This window comes from Camelus dromedarius, chromosome 7 (genome assembly GCF_036321535.1).
Source record: "Camelus dromedarius isolate mCamDro1 chromosome 7, mCamDro1.pat, whole genome shotgun sequence".
NCBI classification, from domain to species: Eukaryota; Metazoa; Chordata; class Mammalia; order Artiodactyla; family Camelidae; genus Camelus; species Camelus dromedarius.
In genome coordinates this window covers 9,387,785-9,415,758 of record NC_087442.1, presented here as the reverse complement: position 1 = coordinate 9,415,758, position 27,974 = coordinate 9,387,785, and the positions used below count along the sequence as shown (strand labels likewise).

The 27,974-nt window shown below is 38.7% G+C and overlaps 1 protein-coding gene across 11 annotated transcripts in view; it reads right to left on the bottom strand.

Moving 5' to 3' along the window:
- TPK1 (thiamin pyrophosphokinase 1) overlaps positions 1-27,974 on the bottom strand; it is a 337,072-nt gene that overhangs the window by 259,452 nt on the left and 49,646 nt on the right. For 9 of the 11 annotated variants that reach the window (XM_010986883.3, XM_010986891.3, XM_010986875.3 and 6 more), the window contains one exon: positions 18,508-18,579. The exons of 1 other annotated variant lie outside the window; for it this stretch is intronic. In XM_010986883.3, coding sequence (XP_010985185.1) covers positions 18,508-18,579 — 72 coding nt within the window. Of the gene's footprint in view, positions 1-439; positions 465-18,507; positions 18,580-27,974 lie in introns of those variants that run through there. One more of the 11 variants, XM_031455547.1, reaches the window with a different exon arrangement.

Genomic DNA, 27,974 nt, shown 5'->3' with positions numbered 1-27,974 from the left:
TTTTAGCGAACATATTGGCTCCACTTAAAACATCTAGCTAAATCAAGCAAGCACGCTCTCATAAAGCCAAAAGGCCCAAATTAATTTCACTGAAATAAAATAACTACAAAAATTTAACTGCAATTCAATATACTTGAACACCTATAATGCAAAGGGAATTGTGATGTTAAATTCAAAGAGCTTTAAGCAAATAAGCCCACCTATGGCACAGAGCATTCCTCATACCAGTCATGTTACTATTACTATTATATAAAGGAAGACAATTCGATCCTTTGCCTCAGAACAGATGTTACAAACAAGAGTTTTCCAACGTCATTATAACCTGAGACTGTCCTAACACTCAGTTGTGGCAGATGAGACCAAGGTATTAAGTAGCTTCTCAGAGTCTCTAAATTACTATATTTTTCACTATAAATATATTTTTTCATTATATTCCTACCTTTGTTCATCAAGTAGAATTCTTAATCCTGGTGCATTACTTATTCCAACATTGTAAAACATTCTAAACAGCTGCCTGTTTTTTGGTTTGTAGGTTTTTCTGCTCTTCCCGAAGGCTCCCCGTAAACTCCGTGGGGCCAGGTAAAGCCCAGTATAAAATGCAGTAGGCCCAAGAGGGGCACTCAGCTGGCCGCGTGCATCAGGATTCCTCAGTCTGATGGACAACAGCGGCTCCCTTCCATACCAGCCGATAAAATAAAGAATTCTACATCCTAGCGGTTTCACTTTCCTTTTAGAAAGATCACTTTTGATCTCCTTGCAATTTATTATCAGAGAGGGCATTTTTGCCTGCAGCAGTTTTCAGTGAACTCCTGGTAGGTGTGCATTCAGACCCATCTCCAGCTCGATCCCCTAGGTCCCTTTTTGAATTCCAACAGCATGCACTGTCACCCCCAGACGACACACGATGTGCAGACTGTGGGTAATTCTTGTGCAGAGCCTCATCTCAACACAGGATAAAAACTCTCAAGGGTGAGGCCTTCCCTGTATGTGTCAGATCCCCTCCAAGCATTGCACACAGTACGGGTGAACCTCAGACGCTTTGTAAACCCTCACCAACAGATCGACAGACTGCAGATCCCTTCTAGGGAAGGGTCTCGTCTCGCAGACTCCGTAATCCCAGCAATCTGCCAGGTCCCCATTTCATTTATGAGTTTAATAAGCATTTTGAACCATCACTAATTCCCAACATTGAACAAGAGGCTTAAGGACTTTCTGGTGATAGAACCCTAAGGATAGTTCCCTTTCAGAAAATGTTTTGTTTGCTTGTTTTAAATCAAGAAAATTAATTTCCTCTGAAAGCAGCTTCTTTCATTAAGAATTTAATGCTAATAATGAATGCCTGTTACACTCTTCCATGTAAAGCTTACCTAGTAAAAAAATATTTCTAATTAAACAAATTAAAGTCACTCTTTGATCTGGGAATTAAAATAAGTACTAAGAACAGTGAGGTTCACCAAAAAATCATAACTGACATTTGTGTTTGGCTTCTTAAGTGTATCACTTTATAAAGAAATCAGCTTCATTTTTTTTTGTGCAAAATATTTTGTGCAGCATTAGCAAAGTTTCTACTTTCCAAGGCAGATGTGCAAAGAAAATAGTTACTACAACTGTTGAAGAAAATCAAGATAAAAAAGTTCAGTAGTAAAAACAGTTTTTCACTCAAACTTCAAGCCCATTATGCAGAAAAGGGGAGAGACGGGTTCATAAAAGGAAACCAAATATACTAAAAAGCTACGCTCGCACTGGTAAGAGAGGGATGCTGCATAAGACGAGAATGAGAGATCACGCAGAGCTAAGAGAAGAATCTACCAAGGCCATTAGCTCAGAAGCTAATAAATGTGCTTTAAAAAAAAAAAAAAAAAGGTAAGACCTAAAACACTAGTTCTTAAACCAAACAGGAGGTATTCTTGTTAAAAAGGCAAATTTTTGAACCTGCCCCAGACCTACTGAATCCAAAAAGCTGAGTTTGGGGCCCTCCACGTCATTCCGACACATGCTTAGCTTGACAACCACTGGCCCAAACTACATGAATATACGTAGAATTAAGGACAGCGTGTCAGACAGATTTGGGTAAAAATTAAAGATCATATGAAAAATGAACATCCCAGTCAAGACATGTATTAAGAATTATTAGGATAATAAAGATTAGAAGATACAACATAAACCTTAATGTCTATTATTTTTGTAACAGCTCATTGAGACTTATATTCCCAAACCATAAAATCAACATGTTTAAAGAACTCAACGGTTTTAAAATATTCAGAGTTGTACAACCATCATCACCACAATCGATCCTCTAAAAAGAAACCCCACCCCTTTTAGTAACTCCCCCTAATCACCTGGTAATACATTTTCTGTTTCTGCAGACGTACCTGACCTAGACATTGTCTATGAATGGCAGCGCATAACATGTGGTCTTTTGTGTCTGGATTCTCTCATTTAGATTAATGTCTTCAAGGCTCATCCAGGTTGTGGGATGTATCAGTATTTTACTCCTTTTTAAGGCCTGAACAATTCTGTATCATATGGACATAACACACTTTCTTTATCCATTCATCTGTTAATGGTCTTCAGGACCACTGTTTCCACATTTTGGCTGTCATGTATAATGGTGCTATGAACATTCATATTCAAGATTTATGTGGACACACGTTGTCATTTCTTTTGGGAATGTACCTCAGCACTGAAATGTTGTGTCAAATGAACTCTTTTTAATGAAGAGACACAACATCTTCTGACGCCACTGCACCATATGGCATTCCCACTAACAGCACGTGAGAGTTCTGATTCCCCCACATTCTCACTAACACTTCAACTTTTTCATTCCATTTTGGTGGATATAAAGTGGTACCTCGATGTGTTTTGATTTGCATTTCCCTGAGCATTTGCAGAGCATCTTTTCAGGTGCATATTGGCCATTTGTATATCTTCCTTGGAGAAGTGTCTATTCAGATCCTTTGCACATTTTTTAATTTTGATCTTATTGAGTTGTAAGAGTTCTTTATATATTCTATATACACATCTCTTATCAGATATAAAACTGGCACATATTTCCTCCCATTCTGTGGGTTGACTTTTCACTTTCTTGGTTAGGGTCCTTGAACACAAAATGTTTTATCCTATTTGTTAAATATCTCCTGAAAAGATCAGCTCTGAATTCACTATTTAATGCTAAGCATAATTTTTATTAAGTTGCTGGATATTAACATGTGAAAAACCTGGTTTTTCTACTACAGGAGTTCAACTAGATTAGAAAAGACACTGTTCATATTACAGAGACACGAAAACCCCATGGCCACCTGGCAGCAACGTATCTGAACTGTCCAAATAGTATTTGGAATAAGTTTGTTTAAATGCAAAAAGCAATGGTTCTGTGACACCTTTACCATCACCTGTAACATTAACGTACCACTTTCACTGCATGGAAGGTAACCAGAAATACAAAGATACACAGAATGAAGAGTTCATCTGCTTTCTACTTTTTAAACTGTGAAATACTGTGTGCTCTATAAGAATAATTTTCCTTGGCATAAAATATGGAAAGCGCTTATGTTATCAGGGGCTCAAGAAGGCAACAAATACTGTTCTGTGAAAAAACTGGTTGTGGCTATCTTGAACATCTAGAAAAAAGAGTAAAAACTGACTAGGTTTATGTGCCTACCAAAAAAGGGGAGGGGGGTGGTCAGTGATGTAGCTAGCAGACATCAGACTAATTTACCTCAAATGGGAAATTCGGGGCATGAAATAATGGTAGACAAACTGGCGCAGACTGGCAGGCTGCGAGGAAGGCAGGCCAGCATGCGGGCAGAGAGGCAAGTAACAGAGATTCTCCTGGACACAAAGCAGCGTGCTCAACTAAGCACTGACCTGGGAGGTAGGAGCCGAAGAGTTCACCCTCAGGAGTTAGGAGTCTACTGGAGAAGATGACACACGTAAGCCAGGATGGTGAAGAAATTTTAAACGTAAAAGCCTAAAAAGCCTAAGGAATCAGAACTTGTGACACCTTCAAAGCTTCTGAACAGGGAGACTAAGAACCTACCTCAATGAATCTAAAGTTGGTACCCAGAGGACCTATGGAGCAGGGCAGGTAATGGTGAGAACAACTCCAGCGGACAAGGGCATGGTTAGAGCCTAGAAGAAATTAGCTGGTGGGAAAGAGGAATGGATAAGAATACGGAAAATCATAAAGGAAAAAAAAACTGACAATAGTTGATACATCTCTGTAAGGCTGAAATAAAGAAGAGTGGAGGGTTAAAGATGGCTTCAAAGAGTGAGCCTTAATGAATTACAAAGGATGTAAGTCCCAGAAGACCTGCTTTTAAGGGAAAGATGAGGTGGTTTCCGATGTGCTGAGTAAGAGATGTGTATGTTACACCCAGCGGAGAGCGTATTTCAGGCCAGGAATAATAGAGCTGCCATCAGTTAGCAATCTGAAAACAAATCTTAATCCAAAATTGAACGTTAACAGCTAAAACAATTTTATTAAATGTAGTCCCCCCATGAAAAAATCCATACTGCCTAAATAAAATCGTCTACTGCTGTTCTCCAACAGTTGTAAGACAAAGTTGGGAAGTGGATGGAGAGGAGGTAATACACAGTTTAAAAGCTCTGCTTTATATACTGACTGTGTTGCCGAAAAAGTCCAAATGAGCTGAGGTGTCCAACTGTAGGAAAGAATAGGAGAGGTGTCCTGCCGTGGTCACCAGAAATTGTTGCTGAAAAACCAGCCTCTGTACCCCGATGGCCAAATTGAGACTCAGAGGCAGAGTTCTGGGAGAATTAGGAAGGGACGGTTTTGTTGCTCTACCAGGCAAAGGGGAGGCACAGCAGCTTGATGCCTTAGGGACTGCGATCCATCGTGGGGCTGGTGTCCTGAGGTTTCATAGGAAAACCAGATGGAGCAGAAAGGACGCGACAATCAGAGTGATTTCTGGGGTGCGGTGTTCTTAATCTTGATCTACCTGGTGTCGTGGAGAAACCCCAGGGGGTCTGTTCTTTCTTCTGAGGCTGTCAGCCCACGACCACCTTTCTAGAACAGAGCTTCTGGGTGAAAGGATGAGCTATTCTAGGTAAGGAATGTACAGGGAGTGGGGAGGGTAATGCAAGGTTGGGGCTGTTTAGCACAAAAGCAGCTGAGCAAAGGAAGCAGAGGTGGGGCTTTGTCAGAGAAAAGAGAAAAACAAGTTGCAAGAATTTTAAGTCAGAATCAATCAGCAAACAGCTTTAGCATCAAGGAAGCCATTTTGTTAGTTTCCTACTCTTTCAAATGTAGGTAGCAAAGAAGGTGGATACAGAGAAAACTGAAGGGAAAACACACCATTCTGACACCAAAGTGTCCACTTTAAGCCTGGTTCCTTCTTATGATCGCTGTCGATGCTGCACAAATGAATTCAAAACTCGTGAGAAGTCCTCTCACTGTATCTGCAACTATAGTTGCAGATCTCCAAAAGCTCAAAGGAACAGTGGTTCGTTCAGCCTTATAAAATCTGTTCAGAAAGATCCCATCTCCCTGAGAAAGAAAATAAGGAAAAATACAGGAATTTCTGAAGTTGGAAAATGTTCTCTTACTCACCCAGGTATGGGAATTCTGCTTTTGTTGTTGTTTTGACAAATCGAGAAATAACTTGTATTCTTCCCTTTACAATACTGGTTATCCCCAATTTACCTACAATGTATTTTCTAAATACCCATGGGTAAAAATATACTTCCCAATTCTTTAATTTCCTTCAGTAGTATTAACATACTAGTTATTAGGTTATTTAAGGAAGTTTCTAACAGCTCAAAAAATTAAAAGTAACATCTTCATCAATTATATCACCCAAGTTGCCAAAATAAGATCTTAATCATTCCAAGTAACAAGAGTAGGAGATAAAAAAAAACATGTCAGAATCATGCAAATTTGAAGAAGCTGATCAGAACTTCATAAGTTAATGAAAAACAAACACGTACGTGTTTACCAATGTTACTAGAGGATGAAAGCAAGCGATAAACATGTATTAATTAGCTTGTTTTGGAAAAGTGTTTCCTCTCACTTTTATTTATGGTACCGAAGCCAAAAATACGCTACTTGGAAAGGTCAAATGAAATAAAGATAATGACAGCATCCAATTAATCAATCAATTCTAATAACCTCCTAGTCGGATGAACCAAACATCAATCAGATGCCATCTTAAGGCTGGCTTGGTTCATCCAAGGAAGGAAAAAGAGACTGTGGGTAATAACAAAAAGTTCAGCAATAAATATTCTTCTATATACATTTCTAAGTTCACTCAGTTTTACAACTTTTCATTTCATGGTTGTAAATAACTTGTTATTTATCTCTAACTTTTCCTCTTTTATTTTGCTGATATTTACTATCAGTTTGCCTTAAAATAAATTACAGAACTGTGCTGGTATCATTCATAAAACTGAAAGGACAGAAGAGCTCAATTAACTAATAATAATTTTTACTTTTACTTAAGATAACTACTTAAATTTACTGAAGTTACACTATCCATGTACCACAGTTGAGAAACTGCCTTTTAATTTTGATGCAAAACTCAATAAAAAGGCAGATGAAATTATTATCAGTTTAATGTTCAAAAATAAGAAAGAAAAACAGACACCACCAGCAACAGCATGGTAGGATAAAATTGTTTAAAAGGGAAACAAAATGCTCAAAGGTAGGCAAAAGTAAATTCACATCGGCTCTAAAATTCAAATGCAATAGAAATACCCATGTCCAGTCTGTTCCAACAAGTGTTTAACAAGTATTAAAAATCCTCATATAAAACAGTGAGTGACTGTTCCTGACATGAGGAGCACATACAGTAAATACAACTGAAACCCACACTAATGGCAACAGACCTGCAGGTACCAAGATCAACACTGCAAACGTGAAGTCTCATTAGCACGGAGATGATGCACTAAGAGAATGGGTGGAATCGTTACCAAGCTGCTTTCACACTGATTGGGAGTTTGACATTTACGGTTTATAACTTCTAAAGGTAAAAGCTGGCAGAAAAATTGTTCAGCTTGATTAACTGTGTCTTCAGTTGAGATATTCAGTTAATCAAAACTTTACACAACCAGAAGTTTGTTTTTTGTAACAAGCAATAAGGTATGGCATAGCTCAATCTTCCTTCCAGAAGTTTAAACCCCAGTTGTGCCTAATAAAGAATAAAATTTTAAATGTGCATACCTCACCCTCCAATTGTGTTTAAACTGAATGAACGGCAGAGTCGTGAAAGGCTCAGGGCTCTCAGCTCTAAAGGTTTCTTAGTTGCACACGTGTGGAAAGTTAACAGGTGTCACAGACATGACGTGAAAATCATTTTCTACAAGTAGAACCTCCAGACCATTTCTACACCACATTTAACTAAACATATGTAGTGTCACGCATCCACAGCCTTTAATGTTGTTAAGTATGGAAAGACTGCTTTATATTTACAAAAGAAAAAAAAAAAAGTAGTTTCCATACGCTTTGTTTCTTTCTCTGCTGTGGAGGAAAGGAGTGTTGTTTTTTTTAAACCCAGAGAGCAGATATATCTTGATTTGTGTTTTATACCCTGAGAAGATAAATGATTCACCTCTCCAAGAAAATATCCAGATGTTATTGAGGCAGGCTTATAATACCATCATTAAGGGAAAAAATACTAGTTTTAGACTAACCTGTAGCATTAACATATTATTTTGTGCTTTGTTATGTAAGACAAGATATAAAAAGGCACAAGAAGAATGGAAGGTATTATTGAGGGCTCTGCTAAAAACGTCCCATAGAAACTAGGAACAGTTGTTCCATTTGCAGCATTCTAACAATACCCCTATCTCATTTCCAACGAGAGACAGTATTTTTTTTATTCAACTGTTAAGAGCTTTGGAAAATAGTCCTCAGAGGCCTACTGAATGTTATGAATGAAAACGCCCTTTTCTCAAGGACATCACTGATTTAGTTATAACTGATTAATCAAATTAAAAAGTAAGGAAAAACAGAACTAATCTGCCTACATAATCAAAGCAAAGGAGAATCCGGTGAATTTAAGCCTATGAACATGGACAGGCCATATACAATTAAATCTATTGTTAAATAAAGTTATAGTTGCTTGGGTTGGCATACTTCTATTCCTCAAAACCCCGAAATTTGCTTTCTATGTACGTCCACACCCATACTCCGATAAATTTCAGCTTATATTTATCTTTTTTTCCTCTGAGATGACAAACCCAGCCTATTTCTGGCCAGTACAAAGATAATGCCCCTTTTGTTATTCCTGCAATGTTCTATACGCTGTTGATATAAAGAATGCACAGTGCTGTGAATCATGATTAAACTGCCAGCAAAACTCCAGGAAAAGGACTGAAATTATAAAATGCATCACTGTAAGTAAGATGTGTAAAATAATCATAAAGCAAAAAGACTGGCTTGGATTTGTAACCAGTGATAAGTTATATATTGAATAAATATTTGTCTAATGAATGATCCAGGTTGGTAACGATGAAAGTACATTTTAAACACCGTATTATCAATTTATTTTTTTCACATAACCAAAAGTTGTTGACAATTGAAAAAATTCATTGTACCTTATTCATCCTCTGCCACTTCCTCTTTTGAACTCCCAAAATCACACCAAAGACATATCACTTCACTGAAAAGTCAAAATACCCCTGTGTTCTTAAAGCTAATGACGGAACACAGTAGGGAAAGGTCCATTTTTTGACACTTTGATTTTCAAAATAAAATTACAGAACAATTTTACCTTAAGGACAGAACTACAATTTCAAAAACAAATATTCTGGATGATTCTATAATTTTCCATTTACTTCTATTACTTTGGAATATGTTTCGCACATTGACCACTTATATAAAGGGTAGATAAATTGCAACTTCAGGATAAAAGAATTTAAACTAAAAAATTGTATAATGCTCAATTCTTACAGCCATTCTTTTATGACTTAATGAGAAGGAAATAACCATCATTGGTACTTTTCCCCTTTTCACCATTTAAGTTACAATGGAAGGAAGGGAGGGAGGCAGGAAGGGAGGGATGGGAGAGATGCTGGTAACTTTCTAAAGATACTAAGTTTGGCAAGTATATCTTGGCTGATTTTACAAACCCACTTCATTCTCCATCCTTGGATAGTCTGGTGAACATTTTTTCCAACAAGCCTAATTCAATGAGTCCACCCACTTCATAAAAACCTCCCAAGCATTTATTTGTATTAACACGGCAGGAGTTGAGGGAAAAGAAAAAGAGGTGAGGTACTTTTCTAATGCAGAGATGCAAAAGAAAGCAACATATCCTAAACATTTTAATTAAAGAGCCGTATGTCTGTCTCCAAGTCAGAAACACAAAACTATAAAAAACCAAACAAAAATAATAGTATGACTAATAGTATGCATGGAAGCAACCTTTCTTTCTTTGTAAACACATTTAAATCTTTATTTAAAAGCTTCTGTCCCCACCTCATCTAAAACATCCTGCGGTCCCTAAGCGATCTTACCTACTACTGACAGCTTCACTGAGTCAGTGGTGGGATCCGTAATCCCAATTTACCTCTCAATGAACAAATCTAGTGCGAAAAGCAGACCACGGCGCTGCAAGCAGGCCACAGCCCATGAGGGAGGACGGAAGAGTTCCACTTAAGGTTGGCCTTTATGTGGAATGTCCAGACTGAAGCTGAGAACAGTCCCAAAGCAATGCAATCAATCTCTCTAACTTAAGTTTTACAAGAAAAGCAAATTCTTCTCATCTTTATAAAGGGCAATAGATCAATGCCCAAAATGATCACAGAATTGAGTTATTTAAATATGTGCTTTAATCTGTTTGGTCCATACATTTTTCTATATCTGTTTAAGGTGTCCAAAAGTGACTTCCCAAATTCTAATTATACTCATCAAATTAATACATAACATACAGGGTCCACTGTTCTTCTGAAGTCCGTGAAATGTCTTTTGTAAACAAAAGGGGACCAAGGGAGGTTTAATGCCCACCAGTGATTGACTGGAGCTACAACATACTAAAGGTAAGAGCAAGAGAACCCCTGGCCTCAGGCTTACAAATAAAAAGGAGCTTTGAGATCGATGCTCCTCCACAGAGAAGAGAGTTGAACAATTCTCAGCTTGCCAAGAAGCCTCATGTATAACTGTGTCAGTGCACTAAGACTTTCATAGCAAAGTACCACAGTCAGGGTGACTCGAACAACAGAAATTTATTTCCCCACTGTTATGGGACTCAAAGTTCAAGATCAAGGTGTCAGCAGGGTTGATTTTTCTTGAGGCCACTCTCCTTGGCTTACAGGAAGCTGCCTTCTCAATGTAGCCTTTCCTTTGAGAGCAGCAGCCCTGGTATCTCTTCTTCTTAAAAGGACACTAGTACTGTTGCTTTAGGACTCCACTCATCACCCCATTTAACTTTAATTAGCTCTTTAAAGACACTATCTCCAAATACTGCCACGTTAGGGGTTAGGGCTGCAACATATTATTGGGGGGAAGAAACAATTCAGTCCATAACGATAATATCTTTTGATTTGTCAAGAATATTAGGATGTATTCAATGGGACTGTGTACATCCAACACTAGATTGTAAGCAGGGTAAGAATACAGCCTGGGTCTTTCTCACTGATATTCCAGATCTTGTACATTGCTTGCAGCAGATGATGCAAAAAAAAAAAAAAATATGGATTAAAAAGGAAATAAATAAGGATTTTTTTTGTCTCCCAGTCAACATATCAGAAAATGTTATGCTGTAAAACTTGATATTTAAAAACGACTTTCCTTTTTTAAATATCAAGTACAACAGTTCATATAAAGTACCAAGGAATTCGAACGTATAGCAGGAGATTTATGAATGCATTTCAACTATAAAGTGCTCAAAGTTTTGGTATCAATTCCCTAAATGCCCTATGACATTGTAGTTTCTGAAACAAAACAGAACATAATGGTGTAAGAGGGAATCCTCAGGAACAAAGGAACTCTGAGGTCCTTAATATGTGGCATCATTTATATCATAATACCCAGAATGATGAAAGCTCTAATTCAATAGAAATGGACCATGATCTTGGGGATGAGAGTAGTAGAGTATGTCTCTGGCCTCACATCAGACAATGTGTGTTTTGTCCTGTCCCACTAATACATTAAAATGTCATCTATTTAGATAACTTTTCGTAGTCCCCAAATGTTTGACTGGGATCGGTCTTTGCTGCCAGCCTTATTTACAGGGACTACAGCTTGTACCTAACTGTTTTGCTTAATGGACCTGACCCAAGTATGCAAATTGCTCATCAGATCTTTGCCTCAGTGTTCACTTAAATGTGCTCAAAGCATAAGTTCTGTGAAACACTAAGAACAGAAAATGACACAAATAGCGTCAGTTTGGTAGTTCAATAAACTGTGATAAGCCTAACTGTTACAGGATTCTTAAGTCTAATGACTAAGCTGCTCGTTACTAGGACAGATGCCTCCCAGATCATCCTAACTAAAATTTGGATACCCTACCGCCTAGCATTTTCCCAGCTAAAGTATCAGCTGGATCTTTGCCTGGATGCATTTAAATGACAGAAATGTAGGTGACATTCTACCTTTCCAGATAGTCTTAACCAGCAAGTCCTTAAAAGCTACATTCATGAGAACCATGTAGATAGCAAGGAAGCCTTACTAGAGGCTATCACTATTTCACTCCCACAGAGAGTCTTCCGTTAGACGTACCTAACAGTTCACACTGTTCAGCTCTTGTGAATACATTCGAAAACAGAATATTTCCTCCTCCTACAGTTCCTCTCCTACTAACTTAAGGCAAGTGTTTTGCCCTTTGATTTCCCCCATTCAGTTTGTTCGAAACATTGCCAATACACTCTAGACATAGAAATGTAGATCAGATTTTCTCTCAGCCAAATGTCTCCCAGTGAGGTAGCAAAAAGCATGTGATACACTCTGTCTTTCCTGCTTCCCCATGGCAGCTTCTTTCCAAAGACTCCAACCAGATATTACTGTGAAACTAAACACTCAAGAGAGGCTCAGCTTCACCCAAGACTCGTACCACAAAAAGTTTCACTCTGTAATTATACACAAATATTAACCAGTGGAAATGTTTTGTAACTTATCTATATTCAATTAAGTAGCATGACCTTAAAAATAAACAAACTTCCAGATGTAGATTGGGTTGAAACAAAAAGGAAAAGCCATTAAGCAAAGCAGGACAAGAATTTAACACACAGAGAAACACTAATATTCATCTAACACGTAACATAACTAAGAGTTTGAACTTTAGAGCAGAGCAGGGTAAAAATCAATGCTTCCAGTATGATACATTACAAAGCACGGGGAGAAATGGAGGTGAAGCACACCGTGTTCCCCGATTGCTTCTCCAAAGCCCACTCTTTCAGAAGTCCCTTCAGACTAACTGAATAAGCTCTGTATTGCAACTGAAATGGAGAAAAACCACCGTGGAGACATCCTGATGTCTCCATAACAAAGTTCTGGGAAGAGCTGGTAAATGTGGCAACAACTGCCTTTCAGGGAAGGCATCTAAGACTCAAGTAATTTGGTTGCGAGGATGACTCTACACTTTCTAAAGAGCTGGACACCAGCAACCTTAAGAAATGCAAAATATTGAATTCATCTCGGGATAGCTGACCCAAGGTGATGCTTTACTTTTTACTTTATTCCACTATCAGCTTTGTGTAGAGATAGAATCCTTTGTTCTTTGTCTTTTGGGTTTGCTTTTGTTGTTTGTTTTTTTTTTTAACTTTTATTTTGTCTCAGTAAGGATACCACCCCACAAATGTGCCCGCTTAGGCTCTCTAGCAAGAGTAACTTAATAATGTGCTTACTACACTCCTCTAACTGACCACATATCAGGCTCACTTCACCGGGCTTACTACCGGGCAAAAAAGTGTGTCTGTGCCTGTAAATTAAACATGGAACCAATGTAATTAAATGAATGAATAAATGAGTTAAAATATATAAACGTAAGTAGCCATACTAACTTGGAAGCCATTTTCCCGTTACATTAAAAACCCACATACCAGTTAGGACACAGATCTAAATGGCAAAAAAAAAACAAAGTAGAACGGGCAATCAAATTGTCTACACTAACTGCCGTAAGGCATACAAAGTCACGTGGCCGGGAAATCACTATTTCAGGGACATTTCCTTTTTAATCATAGCATTTCATCTAGTACCCTAATTGATGGTTAAAAATACTATAAAAATCATTTCATGGGCAATAATGCAAAAGAAAAAATGCAAGCATAAAACAAATAATGAAGGGAATATTAAATAGTTAATGAGGAGTGACTTTTTCATTATAAACTGTGATGTTTTAAATTTTTACAATGCATACATATTTCTATAATTAAAGATGAAAATCTAGGCAAAACTGAAGCATTTATTTCTCAAAAATAAGGTTAGTCTATTGTTCTCACAAAGTATTTTAAGGAAAGTTGCATTACAAGCATTATAGTAGAAACATACGCTAAATCTCTTTAGACATTAATATCAGGAGATAAAGGTACTGCTTAGTTGCATAATTTTATATCCTTCTATATAATAGAAGATACACCTACCATAATGCCTTAAGGGACAAAGAGGATCTATTCCAATGATACATTTGTTAGCACTTCAACTGTCAAAGACATAAAACCGAAGAGGCAAAAAAGGAATACACTCTTGCACATGAGCTACAACGGAAGGAGGTGAGAGCCATGATTGGTTACACTAGGAAATACAAAATTAGCATCTGGGTCTTAGAACAAAAGAAAAAAATGACAGACAGAGCTCTAGTTGAGCAGAAGTAGAAAAGGGACCCAACCTAGGCTGAGAACCAGAGGGGAATCTGGAGGAGAGAGAGGCAAAGAGAAAGAGTGTGCACCCACCCACTGCCCGCTGACCGGCTCACAGCAGCGAGAAAGCATCAGACACACTGCCTTCAGCAGTCGCTAAGACGACCTACAACAGCTGCCCCTAGGCTAGTCTCACAGGAGCAAAGAGGAAAACACCGTCAGCCAAGCACCTTGTATCCATGTTCAAGAAGCTTGTCCTCAAGGAGAGATTTCGGTGATATTTCTAAGTAAAAGAAATGCAAATACTAAGAAGAAAATCTCTCTCAACCTAAGGAAGCCTTTGTTCACAAGAGGCGGCATCTGAGTTGGTGGACCTTTGAGGATGATTAGGGGAAGTTTACAAGATGAATAAGTAAAAATCTATTTTAGGCAAAAAAAAAAAAGAAGAAGGCAGTTCTATTACATCAGGCATTAAATACACAGGATGAGGAAGCAGAGGAAGATGTGGCCCAAGGAAAAAACTATATTAGAAACATACTCTTAAAAAAAAAAAAACAACACACACACACACACACACACAAGATGGACTAGGACTAGCCCATCCAGAGTCAGCTTTTTGGAATAACCCTAAGGTGATTCTGAAATTTCAAGGTGATTATCTAAAAGCATGTTTCCCTTAAAGTATCTCTAACAGGGATAATGTACACAAATAGATTTAATACGAATGAAATAGCTATTGACACCAGGCACATTAAGCTACCAATTCAACCAATCTACACATAAAAATTACAGGTATTTGATTTCTCTTATTTTAATGAAAATAAACAAAACAGAGACCAGAAGGAAGAAGGGCCCAGAGAAAAGAGAAATGGGGAAAGGACAGGAAAGGAAAGGAAAAAGAAAATTTTATATAATAATAATTTGCTAACTTTAGTTGAGCTTAACTTAACAAATTATCAGGGGGAAAAGAGACTTACGGAGTCCTGGGGTGCATGATTTATGAACGAAAGGGCCCGTGCAAAGTGGCTGACAGCAGATTTCCACTCTACTTAAAACTTCAATCCGATGGCAGTACTAATCATTAGCATATGATCAGTGGAGCAAGTCATGAGCCCACTAAAAAAAGGCTTTATTCAGGTGAGCTGTTTTTGTTTAGAGGACAAAGGAAAAGCATACAGACGTCAGCAAAGGAGATGCAATTCATCAAATGCTACAATAATCCCAGCTGTTAGGAAGCAGGGACAGAGCACGTCGGAGCTGAGTCCTCCTGACCCTCAGAGCTTCCCGCGCTCATCAGGAACAGGCTGCACCTGTGTCCCCCACCTCCCACTCTCCATTCCAGCCACAGATGAGAGCCCCCAGTTCTGTCCCCAGCTCCAAGCCCAATGCCTGGCTCAGAAAAGCCTCCACATGTATCAGTCAATTTCAAAGGGAACAGAAAGGAAAACAATGATGTTATAAAACCAAAAATCTTGCTTCTATTTCTGTCCATGAAATGCCACATGCACCTCCCTTTAACTTAGAAGACCCACTGGATTTGTCCAGTATTTTATGACTTAAGCTTCATCCGAAATGAACCAGAGAGTGTTGCCCACACCCTGGTGTGACCTTAAGGTTGGTTACCAGAGAACACAAGAAAAAGAAATCAAGGGAAGGAAAAGAATCCCTTATTAGAGGAAAACGGTGTCAGACCATAAATGTGTGACATTAACATAATCTGATAATCAACTCATGATCTAATCAACATGGTCACCACTGTTCTGTGGGTCAAATGGAAGAGGCAAGGAGAGGCTGTGAGCTCATGTTAAAGATGAGGAGACACTTTTAAGTCAAACTCCCAGAAACCTGACAGATGGTCCATCTAAGTAACCTTATCCAGGTAGCCTGAATGTCTGTTTGGTTTCTAATTTCTTTTTTGTTTTTCAATTTTACGTCGCTCAGCGATCTCTCCTACTATCTTTGAGGACTCTGAGATGCCTGGTGACCCCAAGATGAGAAAAACTGACCTACAACAAGAAGCAAGCAGGACTGTTCACACACAAGCATCCCTATCTTTTTCACTTTTTCACTTAGTACATACCTCAGGGTGAAAAAGACATTTACTAGAAAAGACTGACTCAAAAAAAAAAAAAAAAAACAGAAAGAAAGAAGTTAAGAAATCTGAGAGTAATATTCCGTCATAAATGCCAATAACCTCCAATTGCTACAGAGAAGTTTGTTCAATACTCATTAACTAAACTCCTGTCTTTGTGTCCACCTACCCCTCCTGAGGTACTTATTGTATGTCCCCAGATTAAATTGAGTATACAAAATACCGGGACAAGAAGGGCTGTATTCCAAGGCTTGTGACCAAGAAAATCATTAAAACTTCATGCAGTATTAAAGGGAAAATACATTTAAAACCTTTCATAATTTTCATCTCCCTTGAGTCCCTTCTTTATCATTTAAGCTAAATTCAGTAACATGTCACTTCAGCATTGCAGGAAAAAACTAAAAAAAATAAACCTTCCACGTAGTCTTTCCCTAGAAACAAATCTCAGGAAATATCTGCTCAAGAGAAGCTATGGCTTCTTAGGCTACCTTTAGGTTAAACAGGTTAAAGGTAAACCATCGATTTCATATAAGAACTTATACTGTGCAGCAGCCTTCAAATTTGCCTGTGTTTTGGTTTAGCAGTCCAGCTTTCCCCCTTAATTTCTGCTTGTGACAAATCTTCGTACCCACAGAACAGAAGTTACAGGAAACACTGCACAGCTGAGTGCCACAGGAGCAGCGTGGCAGCCTCCAGCCATGACCTGCTTGCTGAAATAAATCCCAAGCCACCACGCCGTCTTCCTTCCCAAAGCCCCAGTGCTGCTCCAAGCTTTTTTCTAGGCCTCTCCCTCGTGAAAAATCGACAGCTCAAGCTCAGAGTTTCCCTAATTTCATTGCCTTCACTTGGAAGAGCAGCAACACAAATGTAAAACCACAGCCTCTGTTATGAGGGTCACAGAACACCTACTCCACCTTTTCCTCAGTCTTGGTTAACAGAACTGCTTTCCGTAACAGTTAGTGGCTCCAGAATGCTGAAAACCATCCTAGAGGCATATATGAAATTTAACATTTCCATAACCTGAAGAAAAGGCACTTTGGAAACAAGAGCTGCCTGACCACTTCAGTACACAGAACACTTTAGGTTCCTTTACTTCTCTCCATGTAGACACACTGACCAAGTGCTCATTTTTTTTTAATGTAAGTCAAATGATGAGCTGGTGTATATCAGGCATGAGACTTTTTCAAATCAAATTCACTGCCAAAAAACTAATAAAATGAAGAACTTCAGTCAGCTCAAAAAATCTCATCATTTCACACCATGTGCAAAATAGGACCATGAACCCCTCCAAAATATGAGACTTAAGATGTAGTTTTCATTAGCCAGTTTCCAACAGCTCCTATCAACGAATATTTTGTCTATTTCTAATGTTTGCAATAAAACAGTCACTCGCACACTCTCCTAAAAGATATAAAACCTGACATAGTAAGTTCAGATAAAAAAGATGGGCCTAATTGGTTTACTTAGGTGTTCATTAGCAATGTCAACCAGACTAAATTCACTCTCTCATTCACTGTAATTACTAAGCAAAAGCCAGGCCCACCACTAGGCAATAGAGATGAAGTGACAAGACCTCTTGGCCTGATGGCGCTCAAATAACAACCTAATTACAAGTAAGCAAGCAGTTTAAGTGATATTAAAGATTAAGTTAATAGTTAAGTAATTGTCTAACTTTGAGAGCAATGTTAGTACAATTAGAATGTGAAATTTTAAGTTAGCTAACTTAAAGATGGCTAAATTTAGAACACCAACGGTTTTCACTGCGATCATACTGAACAAAAAGAATTCTTTATACAATATCATCTCTAATATTTATTCTCTCTACTATTACAACTACCTTTGACCAGAGATGTGAGCTTATTAACATATTTGCATTCCAAGACACACAACCTTCATGTTGAGAATACTAAAGAATTCTGGGATGAGAAGAATGGATCAGGAATACGCATCGATCTATCAAGAATTGAGTTATTCTGCCCATCTAATTTTACCCAAAACTCACACAGATAACTTAGTGGAAGTATCACTTCTTGAAAAAAAAATTAAGATTTCATGAAAGAAGAGCAGAAGTTCAAACAAATACTATTTAATATTATTTTCTTGAATTAATTCTATAAAAATCAAAGAATAATGTAAAATAGTTAATAAAGCTTATTTCTTACATGAAACTTCAGAGAAGTATTAATTCTGCGAAACTAATCCTTTTTAACTGTATTATTCAGTATCCCTAGAGATTCTAATATACTGGTAACACGTCTTTTAATGTTGCAAATTCGTTCACCCTACAGATATCTTATCGCTGAATGCTGGAATGAGTGAGGTTGGTGGGTGCTTTTTGCTGTCACTGGTGCCAAAAATATTTACACTTGAATACTTGTTAAGTACTCCGGATAACTGCCCACAGAGTAGTTCTGATGTTCAAGAGAGGAATGCTACATTGTAATTCTGTACTTGGAGGCCCACGCTGTGGAAACCACAGGTATAAACAGGTTAACAGAGAAGCAACAATGGATTCTGATAATTCAGTCATTAAATCACCTTATATATTATAAACTCCACCCTTTGGTATCGCAGCTGGATGCTGGGATAGTCAACAGTCATGTTTGTCAGCCCCAAGTAGAGTAAGAAAGTAAAGAAATATAAATGCTAATTAAGGGTACCTTTGTGCCAAAGACGACGAAAGCATTTGTCCAAAGGCTGGTTCAGAATCACAAGGCAGTATTTCAAATTCCCTATGGGAAAAAAAAAAAAAAAAAGTAAAATAAAGTAAATGAGTGAATTAAGCCTTCTATTCCCTTCATTTGAGTCTGGAATCATCCTCCTTAGTTCAGATTTTCAATCTACACAGAGCTAATTTTAATCACAGCTAACATCTTACATTTGAATTTTAAAAGACACCATAGATTAGCTGGATCTACTTTATTCAATATGTCTGTCACATTACTATATTGCTGAAAAAATTATTACAAAAATAGTTTATCATAAAAACAACTGGGTAAGCTTCTTTTTGTAGGAAGCGAGACCCTTCTTCCCGGCGGGCGTGGTGTAGTGACCTTGTTTGCCAAGCAGCGTGAGTCTAGTGGGTGTGCATTTTCACATTCACTTTCCTTCCCATTTATTCATATTCTCTCTCTTTCTCTCCCTCCGCCCCACCCGATCTTGAACTCTCCAACATAAAACTGTTTTCACAAAATGCTACTCGCTCTCTTCATGACTTCTAAGTTTTTATATGACACTCAGAAGACTAAGAAAGATGGAAAAAATTTACTTCTCTGAAAATCCTTTAAGTCCTTTATAATGTCCTGTAAATAGTGCAAAGCAGAATGCAATCAGGCAGTTGAAAATCTGTCATTCAGCTCAGTCCAAGTGCTTCATTTCATTTATGGAAAAGAAATGTTTGTTTGGTGATAAGAAAAATTAATTGTTTTTTTAAGCAATCTCAGTGTTAGAAATGGAGCAAGATAAGGAAACGAAAAGGGACTGCCATCCTCCACAGCAAATGTTATTAAGTGTCGATTATATACCATCACTGGGAGTGCAAAACGGAGGAAGATTACAGGGTATCTGTGTGATAAGATACTTATAATAGAGACGATTTATTCCCCAAAACAGTACCACACGAGGATATGAGGAGTGCCGGGAACAGACAAATGCGTGTGGTAGGAGTTCAAAGCCTAGACCATCAGGAAGGTCTCGTGTCTTACTAGAAATCTTTTTGAAATGCCGATTTTTGAACTTGATCTTCAAGAGAAGTAGTAGGAGAGCATAAAGGAAAGGGCATTCCAGATGAGGAAAACAAGGCACTGGAAGCTGCTATGCTTTGCTGTTCCCACAGAAGGTTTAAGCAGCAATGCCCTGCTGAGGGGCACCTAAGACATGACTACTAACATTCCAGATGTCAGACGTGCTGTTTAGGATGATGGAGACATCTCAGTTGACTCCAGGAGGAATGTAAGAGTGATGCAGAAATGAGGAGTAAAGACTATTTATGTATATTTGCAAATCATCCACACAGACACAACAGCTGAAGGTCAAAGAGCAGACATGCAGCCGAGATCCTGCAAATAAAGGGCAGAAAGAGAAAAAAACAAATTATGACCACAAAATCGTCATGTTTTGCTCACCATTACTGAGCAGAAGGGCATCAATAAAGGAAACATAGAAGGAAATGCCAGAAAGGTAAAAGAACTTAAGAGGCTATTTCCAAGAATGTGTCGTCGATAACACAGCATGCTACAGAGACGTCCAGACTAGACAATGAGAGAAGACCAACAAGGGTGGGAAAACCTCAAAGGAAAATCTGAAAGTTCACTGAAGGAGCCTCAAGGTAGTCAAGAGGGAGATGCCTCTTCTTAAAAAATAAAAACTGAATTGAGAAATGAGGTGGGGGGGGCGGGTTGGGGGATGCAGCCAAGTCCAGAGGAAGTATTTAAAATATAGAAAATATTACATTCTAATTAGGAGGACATAAGAGAGAGAAAGAAAAGGATCAATTAATTCATTTAACAGGTATTTACCGAGCACAGAGTAGTCTTGTTCAGGTGTTAAACCCCTCCCCAAGACTTATTTCCTGTTGATTTATTGGGGTAGAGGTGGGGCTTGGTTGACAGATTTATAAGAAAGTAAACAAAAACAAAGTGAAAATACGGAAGTAGAATGGAAAATTTAAAACAACTGCTGTAAGAAATGTGTTACAGGAGCTGACAACCCACAAGGGTGAAAACAGGAATTCAGCTGGGATTAACGAACAGAAACACAACATCAGGTCTTCCTCTAATTTAGGACTTTTCCCACCAGCTCTGAGGAGCAGAAACAGGAGGAGTTACGTGTAAACAAGTAAGAAGACCATGACAGCTGGTTCGAGACTTGGCGGAACCACTCGGCAGGAGGGGGAGGGAGTCAGAGAGGCTGCCCCGGCAGCACTAGAGTGAGTGACTGTGGCAGGACCAGTGATTACCTCAAGACAGTCTTTCTCCTCTTCTCTAACAATGGAATCCTAAGGGGGTTTTTTGTTTGGGTTTTGGTTTTTGCTTTGTTTGGCTTCTTGTTTTTTGTTTTACTGGGCACATTACTGTCCAGGTGAAAAGCTCTCTCTCTTTCAGACTCCTTGACAGCAAAAAGGTGGTCCTAAGACTGAGTTCTGGCCAAGGAGATGCATACGGGAGCTTTGCGTGTCTCTTCTAGGGCATCTCCCTAAAGTGAAGGGGGCTTTTTCATCTGCTTCTTTCCTTCCTCCATCCTGCCGGCTGGAGCAAGACTGATCAACACGCTGAATGAGAGTCTAGGAGCACCTGGGATCCAAAGAAAAAGGGTCACAGCCTGAAGGAGCCTGGGTCCCGGGTGACCCACAAAGCCTCCATTCCAACACCTCAATGCCTGGCTCCAGATTTCTTTTCTTTGAGAAAAAACTACACCCATACTTTGTTTTAAGCCAGTACTATTTTGGGGTTCACTATTTACTATTTAACTAATGCCACAATCATGGTCCAGGCTGGGTCAAGGTAAAGATGATCTTAACAGGAAGTGGAGAGGACTTTAAAGAACAGGAGAGCAGCACAGAGCAGGAAGGCGAACTTGAACTCGCTCATCCACTCAACACGGACTGGGCACCAGAATGAGAGATCCACAGCCTGGCACGTGGTAAACGCTCCGTGCAATGTTAATGGCAAGGAGCAAATAACTGGGATAAACCAATGGTCCTTTAATCTCTGGCAAGGTCTGCACTGCTAAGGGAGGCATTCAACAATACCGTGTATGTGTGTTTAAGTGAATGAGCCAAACTGCTGTCTGTCACTGATTCTTTGATATGTGAACTCAGTGTTTTTGTGGCTCAAAGAACAATATGATGAAGGGGAAAAGCAGGATTATCCACACTCCTGCCCCTTTAAACCCACACTTTTACTCAGGGATTATCTGTGTGAGCATTTTTGAAAAAAGTGAAGCAGTCTGAGAATGTACAATATGGTTACGATCTTCCAGTCTTAATTATTGATAATCAAGAATGAACTCCTTTAGCTATCTCTATAGTGACATAGCATGTATGTTAGTCTGGTCCTATACATAAAGATAATTACCTACTAGGATCTGATCTTCTTTTCTAATCTCGTCTCTGGAATTATAACTAGATGGAGTCAGTTTGGCATTTATTTTATACTGAAAACCCTCATGATTACCCATCCAGAGGAGGCTGCAGAAAAAGTAGCATCGAGAACCACCCCTTGTACCTACATAGCATATGGAAGTATCCCAACCGAGAGGAAACTCCACGTCACTCTCCGGTACTGAAGCATGGACGTTGCCTCTGACTCTAAATGTGTAGGAACTCAGAAAAAAACCACGGAAGTGAGGAAACCAATGGTCTTGTTTCAAGTATTTCTCAAGTTGTCACACCGATGCTGTTCCTGGGATGTGCAAAAAGACTTAAGAAAAAGGCTACAAAGAACTTCCTTATGCTATAAAAACTAGACCTTTTAAAATCAAGTGTTCCAAGGCAGTCTCAAAGAGAAATGTAGGGTAAGTCAAAATCTTTGAATCACTTTCTCAAAGAGGTTTCAATTACAGAAGATGAAAAATCCCTGATCCTGGATGTAACAAAACCAAAGCACTCCAGGTTGCCTGGAAACCCCGAATTAAGTACAAGGGTCCAAGTTTATGACATGAAAAGAACAAGGAAAAATGAAGTCAAATCATCAGCCTTGAGCTTGAAGCAAAGAGGCTCTTGGAAGGTTAAGAACTAGTTAAAGAACTCAAGTTCAGATGTTAAGAAATGTGGGAGGGGCATCTCGCCTCTCTCTCAGGGTTAGTTCTTGCTTCCATTATTAAAAAAAAAAAAAAAAAAGCCCGACGTCTTTGGAGAAATGGCTGATACTATGACTAGAGGGAGGAAATAAATATGATGAGCCTGGACCATCAGAGAGTGCCAGCAAGTAAAGGAGCACTCCCCCAAAACGCAAAAACCAAAACAGCCACATTGATGAGGATGTCAAGGGGTATAAAGCCAACTCAAAGAGCTCGCAATAGCCCAAAGGCCAAAACTGGAACAATCCGAGCAACAGAATAAAGTGGTTTTGGCTTGCAACCCAAAGGAGACAAATAAAATACCAGGAGTCAATACTGATGTAAGAGTTAATTAATAAAATAGGGGGAAGTAAATATCATACGCAGAAGAATTCCAAATAAATTATCATTTATTTCGGTAGATACTCCACCTTCAAGAGGCGAAGCCCAGCTGTGGGCTACACATAGTGCAGTGCAGGCGGCACGTGGAACCTTCCTCTCAAGGAGTACAGTATGGAAACGGGGGGGCCTCTACAGTGGAGAAAGCTGACCAGCACTACTCCAGCCAGCTGAGCAAGGTCAACAGCAACAGTCCAAAACCATGGAAACAGGGTGATGAAAACAGCCCTCTATCTCTGTATCTTCTTCCCCAGACCCCGTAACTCCAGTCTCATCAGGAGAAAAACATCAGATTCCAATAGAGACACATGCTACAGTACACCTGGTCAATACTTCTCAAAAGTTCATCAAAAACAAGGACAGTGTGAGAAATTGTCAGAGCCAACAGGATCCTAAGGAGACATGACAACTACCTGTAATGTCCTACGTTGAATGGGATCCTGGGACAGAAAAGGGCCTTAAGTAAAAACTAAGTAAATCTAAATCAACTATGGAACTGATAATAATGTACCCATGAGTTCATTAATCATAACAAACGTGCTCTACTAATGTAAGATGCTGACACAGGAGAAACAACATGGGGGGCGGGGGGACACAGGGGAACTCTCTTTACTATCTTCTCAACTTTTCTGTAAATAGAAAGCTGTTTAAAAAAAATAATAAAGGGTATTAAGTTTTTAATACGCTGGGGCAAGGGGAAAAACAGAACTGAATACTATTCCATAAATTAGTCATCCAGCAATTATTACAGGGAACAAAACTCCTATTTAGATAGAGCCCAAAAGTATGTTTGGACTTCAGGTATAAATCCAAGGGGAAAAAAAAAAACATTGCACCAGAAGGCAAAGATTATTCTGTTCCATCTTTGGAAAACAATAATTATATCAAGATTTTCTGTTAATTAAGAAAATAAAACAAAGAAAATAGAACAGCAAATCCCATGAAAACCAAGTTCCTTTTTATTTCAGACCTCTGAGAAGGAAAATTATTTGGATTATGTACAGAGGTAGACCCTAGTCACATCTCTAAATCAATTACCTAAAACACTCAGTCATGCAACGTAGGAGTAAAAGGTATACGCATTTTTTTAAGTAAAAGGAAATTAAGACAGTGACAGTTAATATGCAGACCAGCACTAGCATCTCATTTGTCCTGACAGGAGGTGGTCATGGGTTATCAACTGCAAAGGTCTCCTAAGAAAAAGTGTAAGCCCCACACCACGCAGCCGCGCGCCCCCACCCACCTCGTCAGCATATTAGGAGGGCATGCGGCCTACCTGGGCCCGGCAAAATGATGGACTTTTACACACACTAATCTTTACCAAGTGGCTGAGTAGTTTACAATGTTCTCCAATACATATTGAAGATAATACAGATTCTGACAAAGCATAGTTACACAAGAAACTGGCAGAACTGATGACTTCCACAAGTAGATCTTAACAGGCTTCAAATACACTCTAACCAGTTCTGGCAAGAATTTAGTGGAGGGAAGGAGAAAAGGAGGGAGGGAAAGAGGGAGAGGGAGAAGAAAAGGGAGGGCGGGAGGGAGGGAAGAGATATGAATTTTGGATTTACATCAACTATCAATTACAAGTGACAAATCTTCCCTAAAGTATATAGAACAGTGATCTCAAACTTACTGTGTATCAGAATCATAGATTTTTTTTTTAATCTCCTTTCCTAGAGATTCTGACTTAATATGCCTGCAGTAGAGTTTGTGTATCATGATTCTTTAAAAGCATTCTTTAAAGCATGATTCTTTAAGAGCCTAATGGGTAATCAAAATTGAGAACCACTGATCCAGTGCCTCAAGCTAATGATAGTAAAAAGCCATTATAAATAGCAACATTATTTTAAAATACTGCTCATCTTAATCTCAGACTTTTCAATTGCTGTTCTCTGAAAAAAATCTATGTGTATATCTATCACACAATGATAATTATCTGTAATCTTTTTTTAATAAACAAACATAAATTCGTTGTTTTTTTTAACTGATATGGTATGGGATCAAAAAAGGATTAAAGACCACTCTCTAAATGAAATTACACTGAAGTAAAACAATTTACCATAGAAAAATAATTTACTGAAATGCATTAGCAAGTTATTTAGGGTTTATGATCTTTGCTTAAAAAAATACTGGAACTCAGATAAAATCTATATTAGCCAAAACATATGCCAGTCATTACATATAATAGCTATTTTGTCAGAGGACCAAAGCCTATTATTATGAATCTCTCATCCCTAAAAGTATTTCAATTAAACAATGAAAACTCTAGGGCACCAAATTTCATTTTCATATTGCACAAACTTCTATATTTAAGAGCAGGACTTTTTTTTTTTAAGTGTGCACAGGGAAATCAAAACCGTCAAGTCAATTCATTCTTGGAGGAAATAAATTGCATGGAGACAAAGCAGAACTATTAAAATACTCTGAACAAATATTCCACACCAATGTCTATTAAAATAATCAAATTACCAATGGACTAAGAATTGGTAAGTCATACATGAAAAATTGCTATGGAGAAAGTAAACGAAGAGGAGACAGACACAGGTACTTCCTGAGAAATCTCCTGCCCGCCTCTGTTAAGAGTGACCACTCAGGACGAATGGTTCCATCCACATCCAACACAATGAAACAAAACCCTTATAAAACACAAAGACCCTTTCCGGGTCCTGGAGTCCTGAGTACCCCTCTTAAACGAATATTACACAAAATCTTCCAGGAAGGATACTAGAAAAGACAGCAACAAAAAACAATCATCCTGTCTTAAAACAGGGAAATGGTGTTTTGAACATTATAACTCATACACACACACAAAAAAAAATTAAAGAAAATGGAGATGGTCCACAAAGTGCAACTACAAAATGAAAGAGTTTGGAAATACTTCCTGTGAAAAGAGATTAAGCCTTTTAAAGATAGATGGATGTTTATCTTTAGCACCCACTTAGGGAAGAAAGATCCACGTCACATTCCACTGAGCCCCGCAGACCTGGGCATCTGTCTAGTTACTGTCATTCCAGCTTTCACGCAGAAAGTATAAATATATTTTGAACTGCTTAAGTCAATTTCTATCTTAGACCATCAGCTTCCATGATGCGACAGGAATGGGTGTGTCCAGATCTGGTGATCCTAATATAAAAACTATGCCACTAAAACCAAAGTGCCCCAATAAATTCTCACAGGAGTCCACGTATGCTACAAATGCACGTTAGTGAAGAAAAAGAACATTTTGTATTTTTGCAACTAGTAAGTTTCAACTGTGTAAGTAGGGGGAACAGGGAAGAAGGATTAAGTCTGACAAAGTTTTGAGTCTTTCTTGACATAAAAAGAGAAGGTAACCTTGCTCAGGTCAGGCATATTCTTGTTTTCAATAAAGACATCCTCACTGTAACCCAAAAGAAGGAAGTCGACTTCTTCATCTGGGCACCAGACACCCCTCAAGCTGCTGACAGAGTTCAAAGCTGCTGCATCAACTGTCCCCTGCCCTGCTGACCTGGGCCACAGTAAACCGAGTTTCCCATCAATCAAGAAAATCAATCATTGCCCAGCAAGCTGGAGATGTAATGTCACAACCCTAAGGAGTCATCATAAAGTACTAAACCTTTTAGTCCATCACACTGGTTTTGACGTGTTGACAGCTGGGCACGCAACAGTGCTCACACCTGAAAAGTCAGCTCAAAAAGTTTTCCGAAAGCAGAATCCATCTAAGTTTGGCCTGTGCTTCTAAAACAGAGGACGTCTGTTTTATCCTTAGGCTGCTCCTGCCATCTCAGTGCATCTCCACCCACTTCCAAAGGAGCAGAAACTCCTTCATCGGGGTCAGCAATTGAAGGAAGGCCAAAGAGGTCCGACCTCTCTTTTAACACCTTCCCTAGACTTCCTGCCTGGGTTTGGTTCCTTGTGGTGAGAACCGCCTGAGGGATGGGCACCCTTCAAATCTTGGGGGGCTTCACCTGGAACAAGACAGTGAATAAACAATGACAACAAGGAGACCTTTTCCTTTCTCTCCTTTTCATATTCCTCACACAGGACTGACGAGTCATACCAATGTTTATAATCAAAGTAAGTCCACATTGAGCTAAATAGGGACACATTCAAACCACAGGCTGATTGATGTTCTCTGGGCCCTGTCGTCTGCAAGGAGAAAACAACTGATACTTATCTGGAGTTTCAGAGTTTACTGAGCACAGTCAACTGCCCTCTTAAATTGACAGTGATGACACATCACACTACCCCAGGACTGAAGTACTTCTGAACAAAATAGAAGTTGTTGCGTTCACTCTTTTTATAGAAGAAAATGCACAGATTTAAATTAAAAAAACCTGTGCCTCATAAACTGATTACACACACAGAGTCCATCACATCAAGCATCAAATCCACACGGGAGGAAACCTTACTCAACTCAGGATAGGTGAGCATTTTTATCCGATGGGCACTATAGGCTTCTAGAGAATTCGACAGAAACTCCTACAATCTGTAGGCAGAGCTTTGACACCCACACATGATCTTCCCTCGGCCACAGGTGAGCAGTCTTACATGTAACACCTTAATGGCACTGAATCAGATCCAGGCCTGGGTGAAATAAACAGAAAAGTTCAGGTTTCTCTACTGCAACTTTTTTTTTTCCTTTTTCATAGTAATGGTATCTACACAAAACAGTCTTTAAGCAAGGATATCCAGAGGTTTGGGGTTTTTACTTTTAATAGGAAAAAAAATGAAAACCATCCACTTGCATAGGACTTTTGCTATGTCCCACACAGTGGAACAGCTCTATGTTACCTATTGTAGAAAAACCGCCAAGATAAAAGCAAGCGGAAAAAGCAAATAAATGGATATGTTACACAATCATGTGTGTAAAAACTTTCTTTAAAGAAAACACATACATATATTTTTGCAAATGCCAAGAACAAAGAGGAAAACTGTTCACAAGAACGTGAAAACAGAAGTGAGC